This window comes from Panthera pardus, unplaced genomic scaffold (genome assembly GCF_024362965.1).
Source record: "Panthera pardus isolate Hobbes unplaced genomic scaffold, ASM2436296v1 HiC_scaffold_12, whole genome shotgun sequence".
Taxonomy (NCBI): Eukaryota; Metazoa; Chordata; class Mammalia; order Carnivora; family Felidae; genus Panthera; species Panthera pardus.
The window spans coordinates 67,066,881-67,086,618 of NW_026526677.1; the positions used below are offsets into that span (position 1 = coordinate 67,066,881).

At 36.9% G+C, this 19,738-nt stretch overlaps 1 protein-coding gene across 28 annotated transcripts in view; it reads right to left on the reverse strand.

Moving 5' to 3' along the window:
- DLG2 (discs large MAGUK scaffold protein 2) overlaps positions 1 to 19,738 on the reverse strand; it is a 2,072,859-nt gene that overhangs the window by 696,288 nt on the left and 1,356,833 nt on the right. For all 28 annotated transcript variants that reach the window (XM_019450186.2, XM_019450181.2, XM_019450179.2 and 25 more), the window contains one exon: positions 18,061 to 18,114. In XM_019450186.2, the coding sequence (XP_019305731.2) occupies positions 18,061 to 18,114 (54 nt within the window). The remainder of the gene's footprint in view (positions 1 to 18,060; positions 18,115 to 19,738) is intronic.

Sequence of the window (19,738 nt, forward strand, 5' to 3'; positions counted from 1 at the left end):
AAAAAAAAAAAAAGAAAAGGGGCACTTGGGTGGTTCAGTTGGTTAAGAATACAACTCTTGATTTTGGCTCAGGTCATGATTTCACAGTTTGTGGGATTGAGACCCATGGTGGGCATTGTGCTGACCGCACAGAGTCTGCTTGGGATTCTTTGTCTTTCTCTCTCTCTCATTCTATTTCTGCCTCTCTCTGCCTCTCCTCCACTCACACACACTCTCTTTCTCAAAATAAATAAATACAAATTTAAAAAAAACTAAAAGAATAAACCTCCTTATAAGGAATACTAATAATGCTACACAGAGAGTGAGTGTAGCAGAGACTGTTAACTACCCCTGAATATCTACTCTTTTCTTCTTAGAAATTGTTACCCAGTGAAAAAGTTAAATACCCTACCCTCGCTCAGATAAGTGTAGCCACATGACCATTTTTAATCAATGAATAAGTAGATTTTTGTATGTAATTTCTGGAAGTGTCCTTAAAAATAAGAAACACACTCTTGTCCCTTCCTGCTGCTTTAAATGTGAGGCAATGGATGGAGCTACAGTTCCATTCAAACCATGGAGTGATTGAGAAACATGGATCCTTGTGCTACAATGCTAGAAGAGTTAAGACAGAAGGACTTTAAATCTCTTAGACTATAGAGCACCATGCCTCGCTTTTGACTTTATTTATGCAAAAGAAAAATGATTTTTCTCCATGATTTTGCAGCTCTTATTTCGGGATTGGTATCCCACTTTTCCTAATTATCAGTGTTACATGTTCAGAAATATGCAAAGACTTCAAGAAGAATGTGACATTCAAAGTAGTTACTGAATGAAAGGAAAGAGATCATAAGGAGACAGGGCATCAATTAAAGACAAGCATGTGCATAAAAATCACTCACAATACAGTATGTTCAGGAAACTGGGAGAACTTTTGCGCAGTGGGAAAAGAAGGCATATTCTAGGAAAGGGCTGGGAGGATGGAGGGCAAAGGATAAGAGGCATCTGTAAAAAGCATGAACTATCACACTACAAAGTTTAGATTTTGTGAGGCAATTCAGGGTCATTAAAGGTTTTTACGTAGTTAAATGACAAGAGTATAACTGGCTTTTAGAATAACTCAGAGAACTATGTGAACTCAAAGATAGAAAAAGCAAGAAAAAGAGAGACAAATTCAGAGGCAACTTCAAGAGCCCTGGAGAGAAAGGAGGCAGGGCCTAAGGGCCTTGACAATGGGGTCATGGGACAGAGAAGAGACACTTTTACTATGTAAGAATTAGTACATACTACATAAAAATTAGTAACCACATACATGCAGGAACATGAAGAAGAAGAAGTCAGGATATAGCAGAAGCAGAAATGCATTACAGCTTGGACAGCTGACTTCATAGTGCCATTACTGACCAAGACAGAGAATGAAGGAAGAAGGAAGATAAATTTAAAAAATGCAAATGGAAGTCAGGCTTTGTGAAATAGGGAGGGGAAAGACAGGAAAGAAGAAACAGGAACACTGGCAGATTTTTCATGTTTGGCTCTTTCTCATATTTGATTGCAACTTAAATAAATATCACTTTCTCCAAGAAGCCTTCTCTAAATTCTCTTTCTAAAGAAGACACTGCCCTCTCCACATCCAATAGCACTATCCCAGCACTTTGCTGTGTTTTCTTCAGACCACTTATTATTTTATAGCTTCCTTTTTGTTTACTGTGTACTTTGACTAGAATGTAAGCTCCATAAGAGTGAAAATTTTGTTTTTCTCTCATTAATTGAACTAAAGTCTGCCTGACACACATTGGGCACTCAAAAACTTTTGTTATATGAATGAATCACACAGTACCTAATACCAGCATGGAACTCAAAGATCATGAATAAAAGTAAAAGTGAAAATAAAAATAAAAAATTAATTAAAAGGACCAAAGTCATCACATAAGTGAGCTTCCTCAGTAATAGATGCCAAGGAAGATGAGCTCCAGCAATGCCCATAAAGACCTGTCACAAATGACACAGCCAATTAGTTAGGAGGAGCCAGAAGTCCTGAGTGAAGTCCAATTTGTCATTTATTAGTGATATAATCTTCATAAATCTCATGGCCTCAAAACGTCTTTAAGTTTCCTTAGCTACAAAAAAGACTACTTCATTCACAAATATTTTGAGAATTAAATGAAACAACACACATGAAAGCATGCTCTTTGTCATTTTCATCCAATCTGCCCCAATCATTCATTCTAAATTCCTACTTATTATTTATTACACACAGTGGCATGACTAAGATCTCTTCCCAGCTTGGGTTTTAGCTTTTAACAGCAACATGTTGGGTATACTTGCAAATTTCCCATTTACCACATTCTGGAACAACTTCCTTCTATTTGAAGCTCTTTGACCTTTTATTAATGAGGTGTGTAACAATACTGTGTTTGACCTTAGTTCCTCTAAGTGTCTTCTTCAGTCTTTTAAGTGAGTAACTCAGCAAATTAAATTTTATTACAACTACTAAGAGGCAGGGTAGCATAACGCTATTCTTACTAAATGTCCCTCAACACATGCAGTGTAACCTTGGACAAGTTAAGATCTCTTTTTTTGCCTTAGATTCCTCACCTGTGAAGTGGAGATAACAATATATTTCTTAGAGTTATTGAGAGGACAACACAAATTAACATATGTAAAGAATTTTTAATAGTGCCTAGCATATAATTCAACAATTATTAACTACTGTTATTCTTACCATTTGCTAAACCATGTATGAAATTACTCAGATAATTCTCTTATCAGTACCATGAGCTATTTCCAGTTTTTCCTACTTTACCAATAAGAAATTAAAGCTCTTTGAGTTTAAGTAACTTCAAGTTACTTACTCCACATCTAGTGGAGTGGCAGTGCTGATATTAATTCAAGAGCCACTTTTGGACACCAAACTGTGCTCTTGGCCCTGTCAACATAATGCTTGATGTAGAAGAAGCCAGATCATCTCGTCATTAAAGCAGACATTTATTAACTCAAATTGCCATCAAATAAAATGGCATTAAATATACTTTTAACTGTGTGCTTTTTAAAGTAGGAGCAGTAGGCCTTCAGAGAAGGGGAGAGTTCAGTGAGATGGGTTGTCAGAGAAAGCTTCTGAATGACTTGGATAGAGCCTAGATATTTGACTGTTTCTAATTACATTGAGCCTTAGGTTACTACAGTGACCCACCTAAAGGTCAACCCCAGACCAGCTTTCAGCAGTAGTCGGCCTGCAAATTTCTTTTCCCAGTTTTGTTGGGGGCCTATAGGGACACTGATCAAGCACAGACCATGCCTCTATTGTTCATTAACCCAATTACAACTCATAAATGGTGACATGTGTCAGCAGAACAACCCTTGGGGGGGGTGTTTCATTAACTTGATCATGTCTGAACCTGGGGGTATGTGTCTTGAAAAGACAGCTTTTTTAAGCCATGGCTATGTCTGTTTCCAAGTTAACAGGGGGCAAGCTCAGTTTGTTACCTATAATGAGTCCACTAAACCAACCACCTTCATTGGGAGGTCTTTTCAGACTCACAATGGATTAGAAAGATTACATGTTTTAACATTCTTGATGATTTATGACAGAGCCCACACTATGGTTAGTGGATTTTTTTTCCTCCTCAAAATAATAAGCAGTGTAAGTGCTGGTGCCTAATTTTATAATTTCAGATCAACTAGATCAAACTCTCTTCATTTTATAGCTCTAAGTCAATGGTTCTCCAACTCAGCTTCACAAGACAATCACCTGGGGAGGTTTTAAACACACCAATGTCTACACCCAGGCTACAGTCAGGCATACTAAGAAGGAATTTTTGTTACTGGAGTCCAGGCATCAGTATTTTTAAAACACACAGGAGAAAAAATGTGCAGCTAAGGTTGAGGACTACTGTTTCAGGGTATTGGGAAAACTATTAGCAATGTCTTAAAAAATAAATAAAAAGATCCCGAGATTGTCTTTAAAGAGATAGCGATTATAAACAGCTATTGTTTGCACTCAGTAATCTGTTCAACTTATCTGACTTTATTCTTTTTCATGATGAATTTTCCTTCAAATGGTACGTCATTAGATAGATATTCTTTGAGTTTTATACTCCTGAATTTTCAAAATAATACACCTCTGGGCAAAACATCATTTGGAGCACTTGGTAGAAATCAGGATAATCAAAATATATTGCTATTATAGCTGTTGGTGAAGCAGCAACTATGCTTTTAAACCAAAGTAAAAGCTCATGAAAGTTCATTCTGCTATTCAAATATTCAATCAAAACTGGAATTTTTAAGTCACAAGTTAAGGAAAACAATTCAGAGGTTGAGATATGGTACACTTAGAAAAAAGAAGACACTAGGGGAAGCCAACCACTGAAAGCCACATGGTAGAGAGCTCCCCATATGAATCAGTGTGGGACAATACCTCTTTGTCTTAGATCCTGTTGCTATAGACAAGGGAGACTGATTCACTTGGATCTTTTGAAAACAAAATCAAGAATTTTTTTTCTCAAAATGTGATTTATTTTATCATTTCATTTCATTTCATTTTATATTTTAGAGAGAGAAAGTGAGATCGTGAATGGGGGAGAGGGGTAGAGGGGAAGAGAGAGCAAGAACCTTAAGCAGGCTCCATGCTCATTGTGTAGTCTGATGTGAGGCTCAATCCCACAGCCCAGAGCTGAAATCAAGAGTTAGACGCTCAACTGACTGAGTCACTCAGGTGCCCCAAAATGTGATTATTATTTTAAAGATGAATTTCTTGTACAAAAAAATCAGAGATCAGAGGTAATTGATTGCTATATGCCAGGTTCTATATTAAGTGCTTCATATTCAATAATTCATTTAATACATGAACCCATGAGGTAGGTGATGTTATCCCATCTTATATGTGAGGAAACAGAGTCACAGAACCCTCAGGGATTTGCCCAGTGTCACAGGACTAGATGGACCAGGAGAAACATAAATTTATGACTGCCAGACAATAAAGCCAATCTCTATAGCTAATATCACATACTTCTCAGAAAGAAAGATAATTAGCCACTAAGAGAAAGACAGTTTTTTTTTTTTTGAGTCTGTACCCTGAAGATGAACTCAAAAAGGATGAATAGCAATGGAAGGCTTTGAATGACTTCAAATAGTGGTGTGTGGGCACCAAAGGAAGGATTTATTTTGGAATAGTCACAAAAGAGACAAAGTGTCTGTCCAATTGCCCAGAGAATAAGTAGCTATGGCTACCACTAAGAATTGATAACTGAAAATTATCAGTGTAGAAAGCCAATTTAAAAATCCAACAAAATTTAACAAGGAAGAGACAAGATTATAAAATACTTTGAACGTCACATAAAATTCCTGAGGCCCTAGGAAAATGTTTTAGTATTTCTGCTTTTTTTTGAAAAGGTGTTTACCTTCATTTCAATAATATTCTTAAAATTGAGGGAAGATCATATGAAGATTTTAAGCCATTTCCCCTTATTACTCTACTCTCATTTCATTTATGATTTTGCTTTTTACTAAATGATCACTCCTCTTTTTTCTTTCTTCTGTTTGATCTCACCCACGTAATCATGATCTCCTTTATCATATATGCTGCCTACATTTTCTTTCAAAGAAATGTGAGAAGGAAAAATCATTAAAAAAATAGCAAAAAATACTAAGACATTTAATGGGCTCTCCAACTCGCTAGAGTCCTACGATATTTGGCACAAGGTAAGAAACAAGATTAGAATGATCCATGAGAATTTGGTCTCTGCAGAAAAGGACCTACAGAGTGCGGCAGATAATTGGATTACCCTGATCTACACAGTTTTAAGACTAGATAGCACAAAAGTTATCTTTTGCTTTTGTAAACCTTTTTTTTATAAAATATTTATTATTGGAGTATTGTTGACATACAATGTTATACTCCTTTCAGGTGCACAAGATAGTGATTCAACTATTCCATATATTACTCCAAACTCAGTAGGCATGATAAGTAAAGTCACCTTCTATCACCATACAATAGTATTGTTGTATTTTTGACTATATTCCCTACACTCTGCTTTTTATTCCATGACATGTACTTTATAACTAGAAGTTTGTACCTCTTAATCCCCGTCACCTATTTTGTCCATTCTCTCCCCTACCACCCCTCTGGTAACCACCAGTTTGTTCTCTTTGTGAGTCTGTTTCTGTTTTTGTTCTTTTAGTGGTTGTTTGGTTTTTTGTTTTGTTTTGTTTTGTTTTTTAGATACCACATATAAGTGACATCATATGGTATTTTTCTTATTCTGACTTATTTCACTTAGCATAATACATTATAAGTATATGCATGTTGCTATAAATGACAATATTTCATTCTTTTTTATGGCTAATATTACAGTGTGTGTGTGTGTATGTGTGTGTGTGTGTGTGTGTGTGTGTGTGTGTGTGTGTATACACCACATCTTTATCCATTCATCTATCAATGAACACCTCGGTTGCTTCCATATCTGGGGTATTGTAAATAACACTGCAATAAACATAGGAGTACATATGTCTTTTTGAATTAGTATTTTCATTTCATTGGGTGAATGTTCTGTATGGAATTACATGTAATACTTATTACATGTATCTTTTTACCATTGCAGCTAAGTATGGTTTTATACCTAAACTATAATTCTTGGGATATAAGGGGGAATCACGTTTTAAAAGGAGAAACAATGGTCATCCCTCTGTACTTCTTTTAACTGTTCCTTGGCATGTCATCATGGTGACTATGCACCCAAGGTCATCATCCAAGGGTGGAAGAGCAAGAAGATAAGGTTTTTGGGTCCCATCTTTTTAAGACCTTGTGGAGCAGAACAGATATCCCAGTTTTGAACCACCCATTTATGGACTGTTATATGTGATATACATTTCTATCTTGCAAGAGCACTGTTATTTTGCTCTTTGTTGTATGTAACTGAACATATATACTAAATAATGCACCATGCAAGATAGCTATTACTCTCTCTACTAACAGATGAGGGAAGAGGGTCAGAAAAGTTAATTTTCTAAGGTTACCCAATAAGTATATGGTAGAATCAAAAAAGACCAGAGTCCACCCTCTTTTCACTAAAGCAGGCAATCTCCTATGAGTTAAATACTATGGAATCAAGGAGGAGTGAGATGTTAATTTTGCCTGGAGGAATTAACGAGGGCTTCCTGATGGAGGTGGAAGTTTAATGAGATCTTTTTTTTAATGTTTATTTATTTTTGAGAGAGGGGGAGAGAGACAGAGTGTGAGTGGGGGAGGGGCAGAGAGAGAGGGAGACACAGAATCTGAAGCAGGTTCCAGGCTCTGAGCTGTTAGCACAGAGCCTGATGCGGGCTTGAACTCACGGACCATGAGATCATGACCTGAGCCAAGTTGGATTCTTAACCAACTGAGTCACCCAGGCGTCCCAAAGTTTAATGAGATCTTAAAAGATGGGTATGGATAAAAAAGTTATTCCTTTGGACAGAGTGAACAAAGGCAAGGAGATACAGAAGTATATAAAAGACTCAAGAAAAGCTTGTAAATTATTGCTGTTAAATTGACCACTATTTTTCTTTGGCTTTATTTATTTAACATATATTTCAGTGTATCTACTACATAGCCAGATACAAACAAGGTCCTAGAGGTAAAGTGGTAAAAAATAAAAAAGATGTCTATAAATTCCCAAATATATGAGAAGATGATACTACTGGCAATGCCTACAGGATAAAGTCCAAATCCCATATCAGCCAAACAAGGCCTTCATAGTCAGACTGAACCATACCTTACCAACCTCACATTCTGTTACTGCTGTGCTCCAGCTTCACAGAATGCAGTGTATATGAGTTTCCAGGCCTCTGACATTTGCACATATTGTTTCCTTTTCCTGGAATGCCTTTTCCCTTCTCTGCCTAAAAACATCTTACTTTTTCTTTAACAGCCAGCTAAAATTATGCTTTTCTTTGACTTCCTCAAGGGGGATGGTTCTTTATACCATATTCCCTTAAAACAATTTCTTCACATCTTCATTTACTTTTCATTAGGCCAGCCAACCAATCTAGCCAAAATGTGCCAGGTTATGGAGGTAAGAAAATGGCAAAAATAGAGCAATTTTTCCCTGTGCTTTTGGAGTTTACAACCTAGAAAGAAATATCGAGCATTGAACGGTTACAATGCAGTATGACAACTTCTTTGGAAGGGAGGAGTGTCAAGTGGAAGCACACAACAGAAGCATCAGAACTAACCTCAGCTTCCAAGAAGAAGCATTATTTAAACTGAATCCTTCAGAATGCAAAGGAGTCAGGTAGGCAGAGAATGGCAAGACATGAACCAGAATGAAGCACTGTCCACTAGACTCCATTAGACTGTGATGCTTTTTAAGAAGCATCCCAAGTGATTTAACACCACCACCACCACCAAGATTAAATGCTGGCTCAGGTTAATACTAAACGTGTTACTACTGTACTTTACTGAATCCCTATACTTATATTTTGTCTTTCCTCTACATAGTATTTCCTATCCCATCTTTTACCCCCACTTCAGTCCATTATCCAGAAACTTCCTGGAATCCCACTAGCATCTCTCAAACTTCAGTGTGCATAAGATTCACTGGTATGCTTGTGAAAACATAGACTTTTTGAGGCCCTCTCCCCAAGAGATTTTGATTCTATAGATCTTAGGGTAGAGCTGGAGATTCTGTAATTCTAGTAACCTGCTTGGTAAGATCTGATGCTATCAGTTCACAGACCACATCTTGAATAACAGTTCTGTAGGAAATTATACAAATATTTCTCAGAATTATTTCCCCTTGTTCCTAAACCTGCTATGCCAGGTTGAGCTCCTTGGAACTAAAGTGGAATTTATGCTTGGGTATATGGGTCATGTGCTTTCAGAGGGACCATTCCTAGAAAGAAGGACCTGTGTGGTGATTCTCACCCAGCAATCATGTTCTCCACCTGGATGACTGTTATATTTTCTCATTTCCTCCTGCTCTCCAACAACTATTATGTTTTCTCACTATCGTCTTCCATACCAGCCTGTGTAGATAGAGGTTTCCCAGTGGATAAGGAGACACCAGTAGGGCTGCCAGCAAACTGCATTCTCTAAGGGCAGCCCAGGGAAAAAGGATGGAAGTAGCTTCGTGAATGAGTAAATAGGTCAGGTCTTCTACTCATTTCATGATTTTAGAAGATTCATTTAAGTCTAAATAAGGGCTTTATAATTTCACAAAAGGAAAATGATGGGAGAATTGCTGAATTTTTAAGAAGGCTTTCAGCAATTGCTTCCACTTGCCTCAACGTGCATCATGTATGAGAGTCTGGAGAGTTAATATGCTTTTAAGAGCCATGAGGACAGGGACCCCATGAACGTACTCCACAATTCCCTGCAAGAATGATAACTTTTTAGAAAATTTGAAAATACTTAACTCTAAAATGGAGGAAATGAAACCAACTGACAAAAGCTGAAAGGATCATTTTGATAATTAATTAGATAATACACATAAAGCACCTAGAATACAGTGGTTCCTTGATAAACATTAGTTCACCCCTTCTATTTATGTTTTATTATTTATTATTTAGAACAGCTTTGTTCCATAGAAGTCTGAAATGATGGACACATTCTATAACTGCACTGTTGAATACGTTACCCACTAACCACAATGGCTACGAACACTTGAAAGGTAGCTAGTACAACTGAGAAATTGACTTTTTGATTTTATAGTATTTTAATTACATTTAAATAATGGCACAAGGCTTGTAGCTGTTGTCTTGGAAAACACAGGTTTAGTAGCAAGTACAACATAGTAGTTTGTAATTAGTCCTGTAGATTTGTTGAACTGAATTGACTTGATCCTTTATCATACAGGTAGGAATGTTTAAGGTGAAGAGTGAAAAGGGCAGCTCTCCCAAGACAGGCCAAAAGCTGCAGTTAAAGAGCAAAGGCAGTAGGATCCAAGCCAAAAAAAAGTTTCGGTCATATTGACCAATGCTTTTCAAACTTTAATATGCATACAAATCACTGAGGTTCTTATTAAAAACACAGATTCTGATTTAATAGAACTTGAATGGGACCCTAGATTCTATGCTTACAAGGTCCCAGGTAATGAGTGTTGCTAGTCAATGAGTCCCTTTTAAGAAGCAAACATCCAGATATAGTTAGGGTGATGGACCAGCATAACTGCTATTGGATCTACCTCTGAACAAACTATGGTGTCTGCATTCTAGATCAAATTACAGGAATGCTCTATTTTATTAAAGGCACACTATCCCTCTCAATCTCATGATGAACATTATTAAGCACCTTCTATATGCTAGGAAGAGTACTCATAACACCCCCTAAAGGGCATATATTATTACTCCCATTTACAAATAATACAACAGCGGTTTAGGCAGAGAATTTGACTTAATCAAAACTCACGCAAGCGCCTTCAGAGGTGGGATCATAACCCAAGTTGCTCCTGAATCTAAATCCTAGCCTTTCTCTTTATACAATCTTGTTATTCAAAGTGTGTACAAATGGACATCATCCTCACTGGGAGGCTTATTAGCAATGCAGACTCTCAGGCCTCATCCCAGGTCTGCTCAGTAAGAATCTGCATTTTAAGATCTCCAGGTTATTTTTATTATGCACATCAATATTTGAAAAGCACTATTATGTTCCATCTCTACCTTTATAGATCAAAGTAACAAGTGCAACAGTAGGGGATCTGTTGATTATGGCAGCTGAGAAATGGATTTAGACTGGCTAGATTTGACTGTGACTCTAAAATAAGTATTTTTATAAGAAATTTATATTACTACTGTTATTTTTTATTTTTATTTTTGGGAAAGCATAAGCAGGGGAGGGACAGAGAATCCAAAAAGGGCTCTGACAAGCTGACAGCAGCAAGTCTGATGTGGGTCTCAAACTCACAAACCGCAAGATCAAGACCTGAGCCCAAGTTGGATGCTCAACCACTGAGACACCCAGGTGCCCTTAGAATGAATATTGAGTTTTGCTTCTCCTGCTAAATTCTTATTTTCTCATGGACACAGTTTAAGTCAAAATTAAGCTATTTTCTGGTAGGTAAGGATTTTCTAGTTTTTTTTTTTTTTTTTTTTAGTTTGTAGATAATACTACATTCTCAACATATAAAAACATTGACAATTTTAGTAGTGTTCAAGGGGGAAAAAACAAAAAAAGAAACAAATGTGTTTGCTGAAAGATAAATGTACTAAAATCAGCAAAGTTTTTGAAAATAACATTATTAATCACTACCATGATGGTTCAAAGAAACAAGCAAAATTCTGCTTCCTCTGCCTTCATGGTTAATTCTGGAAAACTATCCAATTAAAAGTGAATAGCAGCCTGAATCACAAGGGTCTGTTACTGTACAAAGTGACTCAGAGGAATTCACTGTCCTGCTCTGTGACCAAGTGCTTGGTCATTCCCCTTCTGCAAATATAGCAACTTCCTCCTCTGAGAGCTCTTACCCTAAGCTTCCTGCTGCTGGAATCAATCAGAAATGCCATTTAAACCTTGCTTAAAAACTTCTCTTAGTTTCAAGCCCATTCTTTGGCTCCTTGAATGAATCTCACTGCTAATTTGATTGTTTCTCTCCATCTCTGAACCCATGTCAACCTTTATCTTCTCTCATCCTCCACTCTTCTCAACACTCTTTACTACACTGTACTTTTCCTTGGGCCATTTTATTCCCTTGAAACAACTTTCTGGTCCTTTGTCCCAGAAGCATAGCTGTGTCTTCATGCAATGACCTTTCACACTTAAAGTTCTCTACAAAAATCTCACTGATAATACTGTAAGGATATTACGATTGCTTTCAAATAACCTTTACATAAATGATCTTGGAGGTCAAATACTGTGGGTGTACTGATGAGAGAGCATAAGGCAAGCTGATACCCCACAAACCCCGTACCCTCTCCAGGTGAGATATCTGTGACATTCCTTAGGCACTCCTGGCTGCCAAAGAACAAGGGGAAGGGGAAAACAAATGGTTAGCTGATAGAGATCACAGTCACAGTCATGCAGGAGACGTGTCTCTATCAGTTTACAAATGTCTTAGTAAATTACAAGAAAAAGATGATCTTATCAATAGCCTAGCCTCCAGAAACCTATAGACCCAACTCAGTTTCATGGAGCCCTAACACCACCCTCCCCTCCATGATGATGTAGGGAACAAAGGCAAGATGAAAATATAAATAAAATTAAACTTCCTTTTTTAATATACATTTTTCTTTTTCTTTTTTTTAATGTTTCTTTATTTTTGAGGGGGAGAGAGAGCAAGCGAGTGACCAGAGAGAGAGGGAAATGGAGGGTCTGAAGTGGGCTCCACTCTGACAGCACACAGCCTGAAGCGGAGCTTTAACTCAAGAACTGGAAGATCATAACCTGAGCTGAAGTCCAATGCTTAACCGACTGAGCCACCCAGGGGCCCTAATATTAAATTTCTTTAGAACCTATAGCTCATTGACAAATATTTGAGATAGGGACAGTAAAACATTCCTCCAATAAACTTCTGTCTTGTCTTACTGTTAATGCCTTACTGGAGGGAAAACCGCCTTAGCTTGACAATAGCAGACTCTGGTTTCCTCCGAGTCCTCTTTAGCATATGAAAGTCCTTTATGGAAACTTTCCTTTTTGCCTGTACCTCCCTCAACTGCAAGGTGTATAATCAGTTGCTTCTCACAATTCTAGGCAGCTCTTTCTGCCCATGGGTCCTGTCCCCTTGGTTTAATAAAATCACTGTTTTGCACCAAAGAAGTCTCAAGAATTCTTACTTACCCATTGGCTCTGGACCCTACCACTCCAAACTGCATCAATACTATTAAGGACCTTCTCATATTTTTTTGTAACTTAATCCCTCTTTCTTCTTTTCTCTCCTCTACTTCTCTTACTCCTTCAATTTCTTGGGATGTTTTCCAAGCCACAGTCCTGGAACTTCTGGAACAAATCCCTTGTCTCTATTATTATTTCTACCTCTGGAAACAAAGTTTCAGACAACAAAGTGTCTCAAAGAAAACTAAGGTCATTGCACTGTCAATACTTGATAGATGTTTCTTTTATTTCTCTATAGTTTCCATTAAACATCCTTAATAATCTAGATACTCACTTACCATATCAGTTGAACCAGTGTCCTTTGACACTGTAATTATTTATTGCCACTGACCTATTAATATATTTTTAAAAAACTTTTAACAGTTATTTTTGAGAGACAGAGAGAGACAAAGCACAAGCAGGTGAGGGGCAGAGAGAGAGGGAGATTCAGCAGGCTCTAGGCTCTGAGCTCTACTCGAGGCTTGAACCCATAAACTGTGAGATCATGACCTGAGTTGAAGTCAGATGCTTAACCAGCTGAGCCACCCAGGAGCCCTGACCTACCAATATTTTAAAAGTGTAAGTTTCTTTCTTTTGTACCCATTTTTCTTATAAAAGGCATTTACAAATTCTTAGCCCTTTTATTTAAGACTTTGGTATAGTAAGCTAGTTTGTTGTTTAGCAAATATTCACTCCTTCTTCTACTTTGAGCTTGGCAATATGACTTGCTTTGGCCAGTGGGGTGTTAGTAGATGTCATGTGAACATAGCTTTCAACTGTGTTTGTGTCCTGGGCTTTCCTCTTGTGTTTTGGCCATTACAATTAAAATAACATACTCTGGGTAGTACTGTCCCACTCCCTGGGCCTCAGAATCAAACACTTGAAGCCAACCTGGTAATCTACAGTCTACAGCAGTTGGCCCAACCAACCAGCAAACACTTACGGGAAGAATAAATGCTTATTGTTATATGCCACTGATTATGTGGTTATTGGTTGCACACCAAAAACTGTTATGTAGAGTGAAAATAAATGATAGACCAAGCTCTACCATTTACTAGTTGAGCTAGAATGTCTGTATCTGTAAAATGAGAGGTTTGCATTCATTGGACCCTAAGTTACTTAACAACATTTAAAACTCATGATTCTTGAGTATACTATTTATTACAGTATATTTCCAGAAAACAAGTCAAAATACAACCAGTATATAATGAACTCTAGAGAAGGATGGATAAAAAGGAATCCTAGAATTTCTCTGATTAATTTTATTTTTTTTAAAGCAGAAAGAATGGGGTTTCGTTGGATGGTGTTCAATATACGACTCTGGTCAGCTACAAAAGCCAAAAGTATGTCCGGAGAGGAGGCTTCCGGACTGACTTCCTTGTCAGTTGGTTGCAGAGTAGAGGGTAACATGGTATCTTTTCACTAAGTCAGCCTTCAGGGATGTAGACTTACATATCATATGCAGGCTCTACTCACTGTGAACTCTCTAAGAACACAGTATATTCATCAACTGCCATAAGACAATATTTAACAAATAATGGAGAAGAATAACATGATTGCGTAAAAAATGTAAACTACAGAGTGCTGAAATGGCAATTTGCTTTTTCTCTTTGCTTTTCCTTGAGGGATTTTAACCTTCATATAGGGGATTCCTGCTTTGCAGGAAAGGTGGGGTTATACCATATGTAACATCATACCCAACCTTAAAATATCATGACATCATGAAAGAACGAGATTATTTGAAGCATTTGTATGTAAGAACCTCAGTGATTCCCCCCCATTTGTTAATGGTAGATACTTTAAGAGCTCTAAAAACCCCTAACTTCCTGCCTAAAAAAAGGCAGAAATCTCTTTAAATATTTTTTGTGCCTTATTAGATACTTAATTTAAAAATTTCCTTTGACCACAGATTTCCTCTAGTTATTCAATTGCTGTTTATACGCATGCCAAGGAATTGTTTCCACAAGGACAACATATTTCTAAAATCAAACTTGCTCACTGGCAAAATTAATATTTACTTGTAATGAAATTATTTGTGAGAAGGACAATAATACACATTAAAATTTGTCATTTAAGTAATATTTTTGAAGAAGGAAATGCACTTATGCAATATGACTGAAATGCTCTGGGGAGCTCTGAGATTGTTTTTTCATTAAATAGATCTGAAATTATGTGAACAACTAGAACATGAGAAAGGAAAGAGGAAAACAAAGTTTAGAACACTAGGGAGCGAGAAAATAGACTGCGAACGGAACAGCGATTTGTTCAAGGTTACCCAGTGAATCAGGAACAAAGAGGAAGGTTGGACTTATGCCAAAAGCTAAAGTATATCTACATTAATGGCTATGCGCTAAATATGCATTTTCAATAGATGATGTACTCATGTTTATATGGGGGAAGATAGTCATATTTACCATCCTCTCAGGGCCTAGCATGTGTTACTACATAAGTTTTTATTATTTACATAAAATGATAAATAAACACTTAGAAGCCAGAAGTTAACAAAGCATGATTTCATGGTTCCTGGGAGGCTCAGTCAGTTAAGTGTCCCACTCTTGATTTCAACTCAGGTTATGATCTCATGGTTTGTGAGATCAAGCCCCAAGTCTGGCTCAGTGCTGACAGTGTGGAGCCTGCTTGAGATTGTCTATCTCCCTCTCTCTCTCTCTCTGGCCCTCCCCTACTCTCTCTTTCTTTCTCTTTCTCAATATAAATAAATGAACTTTAAAAAAAAAAGCATTATTTCGCATACATAATTTCATTTCGTCCCCACAATCACCTCTGAGGTAGGTATTATAATTCCTGTCTTAAAGATAAATTTAGATCCAGAAAAATTAAATGACTTGCTGAACAACACATTGTCATGAAACACATTGGGATATTTTCACCACAGCAAACGGGTCAGCAACCCTCTCTAAAGATACTACTTAAGGAAGCTCAAAGAGGTTTTGCATTAAGTACAAAAAAGTTGAAGGTTAAAAAAAAAAGAGCCTTTGAAGAACTCAAATTTGTATACAAAGTTGATATTTAGGGAATAGAAAGCAATTTGATTAATTTGTTATATGTAGCTGATTTTACTAGCTAATTAGCTGTGATATCAGTCAAGTAGGTCTGCATAAAATCTTTAAATTCTGTCGATAAATTATTTGTACATGAGGGCATCTGGCCATTCAGGCATGAGAATCCTAAGAGACGGCTTTGAAATAATACAGATCTACCAAAGAAAGCAGTCCTACTTACAAAATCAAGTCTCTGTGCTCCGTGTCTACTTCAAAGCACTGTTCATCTGCCTTGCCTATGAATATAGCAAAGAATTTTTCTAGAGTAAAAACACAGAATTCCTTAAAATATACATGAATCTCTGTCCCAAAGCTAATGGGGCCTCTGTGACGAGTTGTCTTCCACCCAAATCCACGTGTAGCAGAGGAGAAAGCAAAGTTTTTCCCAAGCAGAGAGAAAACAAGTGAGAAAAGGTGGGAATATAAGAGGTTGTATGATAAGAGTTAAGTGAGATCTCGAACTCCTTACCCAGTCTATCTACATTCCTTCTTGGCTCTGCTCCTAACTGTGCAACCTTGAAAAAGTTACTTAATCTCTTTATGATTCAGTTTTTGGATCTGTAATATAAAGAAAGTAATAGAACCTATCTTACAGTGTTGTTTTAAGGATTGAGTTAATATTTGTTAAGTACTTAGTGTCAGGTATACAGTAATACTAATATAAATGTTTGATTAGTGAAGGAAGATGGGGAGAGTGAGAGAATAGTGGACACTATGTGTCTTTAATGTATTACTTTGCTTCCTACTAACAGGATCCTTGTCTTTCCAGAACTGGGGCTACTGATTCCTACCAGTAAGCTTTTAAACCCATTTCTTGTCTGACCCCAAATGACTCTTGTTCAGAAAGATTTAGGAAGCCCTAGCTCAGTAGTTCAGGTGAGTCAGCACTAAGTCAAGCTTGTTGTTATTCTTATCCTGACCCTGTGTCCCAGTTTCAGTCACTTGTTCCTGTAATCAAGTCCCAACCTTGTATTCCAATTCTAGCATTATGCTCCCCTGTGGCGGAGTCCTGGCTTGGAGGATCAGCTCAGGATCTCCAGTTCCTTTGAGGCAGAAGCCACCCAAAGGGTAGCCTCTTGACTACTGGCACACAGTGCATGAACTTTGGAAAATTAGTTGTCTATATTTAAAAATTCCAAACCTTTACATAAAAATTCAAATTTCCAACTTCTCTAGAAAAGTTAGATGATTTGGTAACACTTGGTCCCCATCTCCAATCCACTGGAGCCAAATGGCAGCTGCCCCCTTTGGAACACCATGTACTCTCGATTCCCTGCTGTCCCCATGCCTTTTCCTTCATTTATTTCTGGGAGTTACTTTGTCTTTGTAGGCATTTAAGGTTGGGTCTAAGAGTTAGAATAGCGATACTTACCAAGCATTTACATTGTGCCAGGTAATTTTTCAAGTGCTTCATGAGTTTTATTCATTTAATCAAAGACCAGGCATCTGTTCTTATCCAACCTCCCTGCATTCCTTCTCCTTGCTTCAAATCCTCTGTCTGTACACACACCTGTGTTTGTCCCATCTTCCCCAATCACTACTGTCTATCCATTAGCTAGGGTCACACATAAAGCCTTGTCGCACTTCCAAAATGTCAACTGCTCACCCACACTGTGGCCTGCTGCCACCCTCCAATCTCCCCTGCTGAGTCAAACTTTGTTGTTCAAGAATTTTGTCCATTATAGTGGTTGTACTTAATCCCAGGCTTTACCCATTTGTCTGATTCTAGTATCTATCTCATGCTCCAGGCTTTCATAAAACCATGCCTTTCATTATACATAGAAAGACTACACCCTTAAAAAATGTGTTCCAACTCTTGTTAGAAACCCAGCAAAATCCATCTAATATTTGATAGCTTACTTATGTTGTATGTGCTACCACAGAAATTTGATTTGATTATTCCTTTACTAAGAAACCCAAAGAAGTTTATCCATCTCTTCTATAAGCAATTCAGTATCTTTTCAGGGAACCACCCAGGAAACTAACAGTTTTTTTTAATACAATGGGCTTTTTTTCCCTTATGATAGGCCCTTATGTTTTGCAAAACAATGAATGAAAGAGAAAACTATTTGCATAACTAAGCTGAGATTTAGCAAATATCAAAACAGAACTCACAAAACTCTTTCTACACATTTCATAAGATTATCTGGACTGGGTAGAATTGAATATGTATTGAATTTTAAATTTAGCTCATTAAAATCTAACACAATTTTTAAAGAAAGTCTTAATAAAAATGTTACTTACATAAGGAATCGTGTCCAAAGTATCTGTGTTGACAATTATAGGAGCAGGGCTGGCCTAAAAAAGAGACACAAGAAAAAAAAAATTAAATAACAGGTAGTCTATTCTGAGATAGGATCTGTTAAACTTATTTAACAGAGTTCAACAGTATTTCTTGAGAACCTGTAAAGGCACTATGTCAGGGTTTCAAGGGATAAATGAAATGTCTTAGAATTCCCTGAAACCACCTTCCTTCAAGTATTTGCTATATTGACTACATAATGAAATGAAGTAAGCAGTTAAATTTGTACTCATTTTCTCTTTAATTCTACCCAACAGTAGGAGGTGAGGATTTGAGCTGTATATGAGGTAAGAATTTCTAATAAATTGGGTGAGTAAAAATGTATAGCATTTCTTTATAAAATGGCTATACAAAATAAATTTAATTTCTCTCTCATGGAAGCAAAATTTAACCTAAAGCAATATTTGTAACCCTCCTCTTTAAACTGCCTTTTGAGAATATGTTGAAATAGAAAGATTCACTTATTGACATCTTATATGTATATTTACCTATTATATATTCTGTACCATATCTTTCATCATTTGTGCTTTTCTGATCATGTACCTTAGAAATCCTTAGCTAGAAAATTACAAATTAGTCAAAGGTGGCATAAAATCATTATGAGTATGCTAAACTTCCTTTTTTTAAAAAAATGTACAACCTGCAGTCATTCCCTTTAAAGCTGGGTAGGAATCTGTGTAACACTGATACAGAAGTGCTACAAGCCAAGTCATTAGAAAATGAGAGATTGCAATCTCTATTTGCGTCAACCAATCTGACTTCATGAATATTGAGTAGATCTATCTTTATTTTCTAGTTTCTAGAATTTTCATAGCATCTTTTCCTTCATCCCCTGCAGGATCTTTAATCTCCTTCCCAAATTGCAGATTTCATTTAGATAGAAAAAATACTCTCATCATGGTAAATCCAGAGCTGTCCTATAAGACATGGTAGTCTTGGCAAGTGCTCAACTTTTGGGACATTTCATTAGCTGTGCCCTCTGGAGTTAACAGAGTTAACAGCTTTTAAATGTCAATCTGTTAATCAAATGATTAAAAAAATGGCAATCCAGCAGATTTTACAAAACACAATTCCATGTTTTAACATAACACACCAGGCATTGAAAACATGACCCTGGTCTATATGTGTCCATAGTGAGCCAACTAGATGTTCACAGTTTATTCAACTCCTAATAGCAAGTACCTTTAGGGTGAATAGGGGCTTTGGAGAAAGACAGTTTTCACAGCATCCCAACAAAACAAACAAACAAACAGACGCTAAACACCTGCATACAAAAAGGCAGTGCTTATTAAGAGGCATGTGGTGGTGTAGGGAGAAGAACAAGAGGTTTGGAGTTAGAGAACCTGGGCTCAAGTTTGGTTTAGCAACTTTCTGATTATACGTTTTGGGGCTGAGCAACTTTCTGATGGTGAGATCTGGAGGCAATTACACTAACTCCCTTTGTCTCATTTTCTTTCTCTGTAGAATGGGAATAGAAATAATCATCTTCTAAAAGAGTCATTTGAAGAATAAGTGAGATGATATATTTGAATGTGCTTTGTAAACTTACATTTCAGAATCAATATTAAATATTATTATTAGCATCCCTAAAGACAGACCACTGTAAGAATATATTATTGA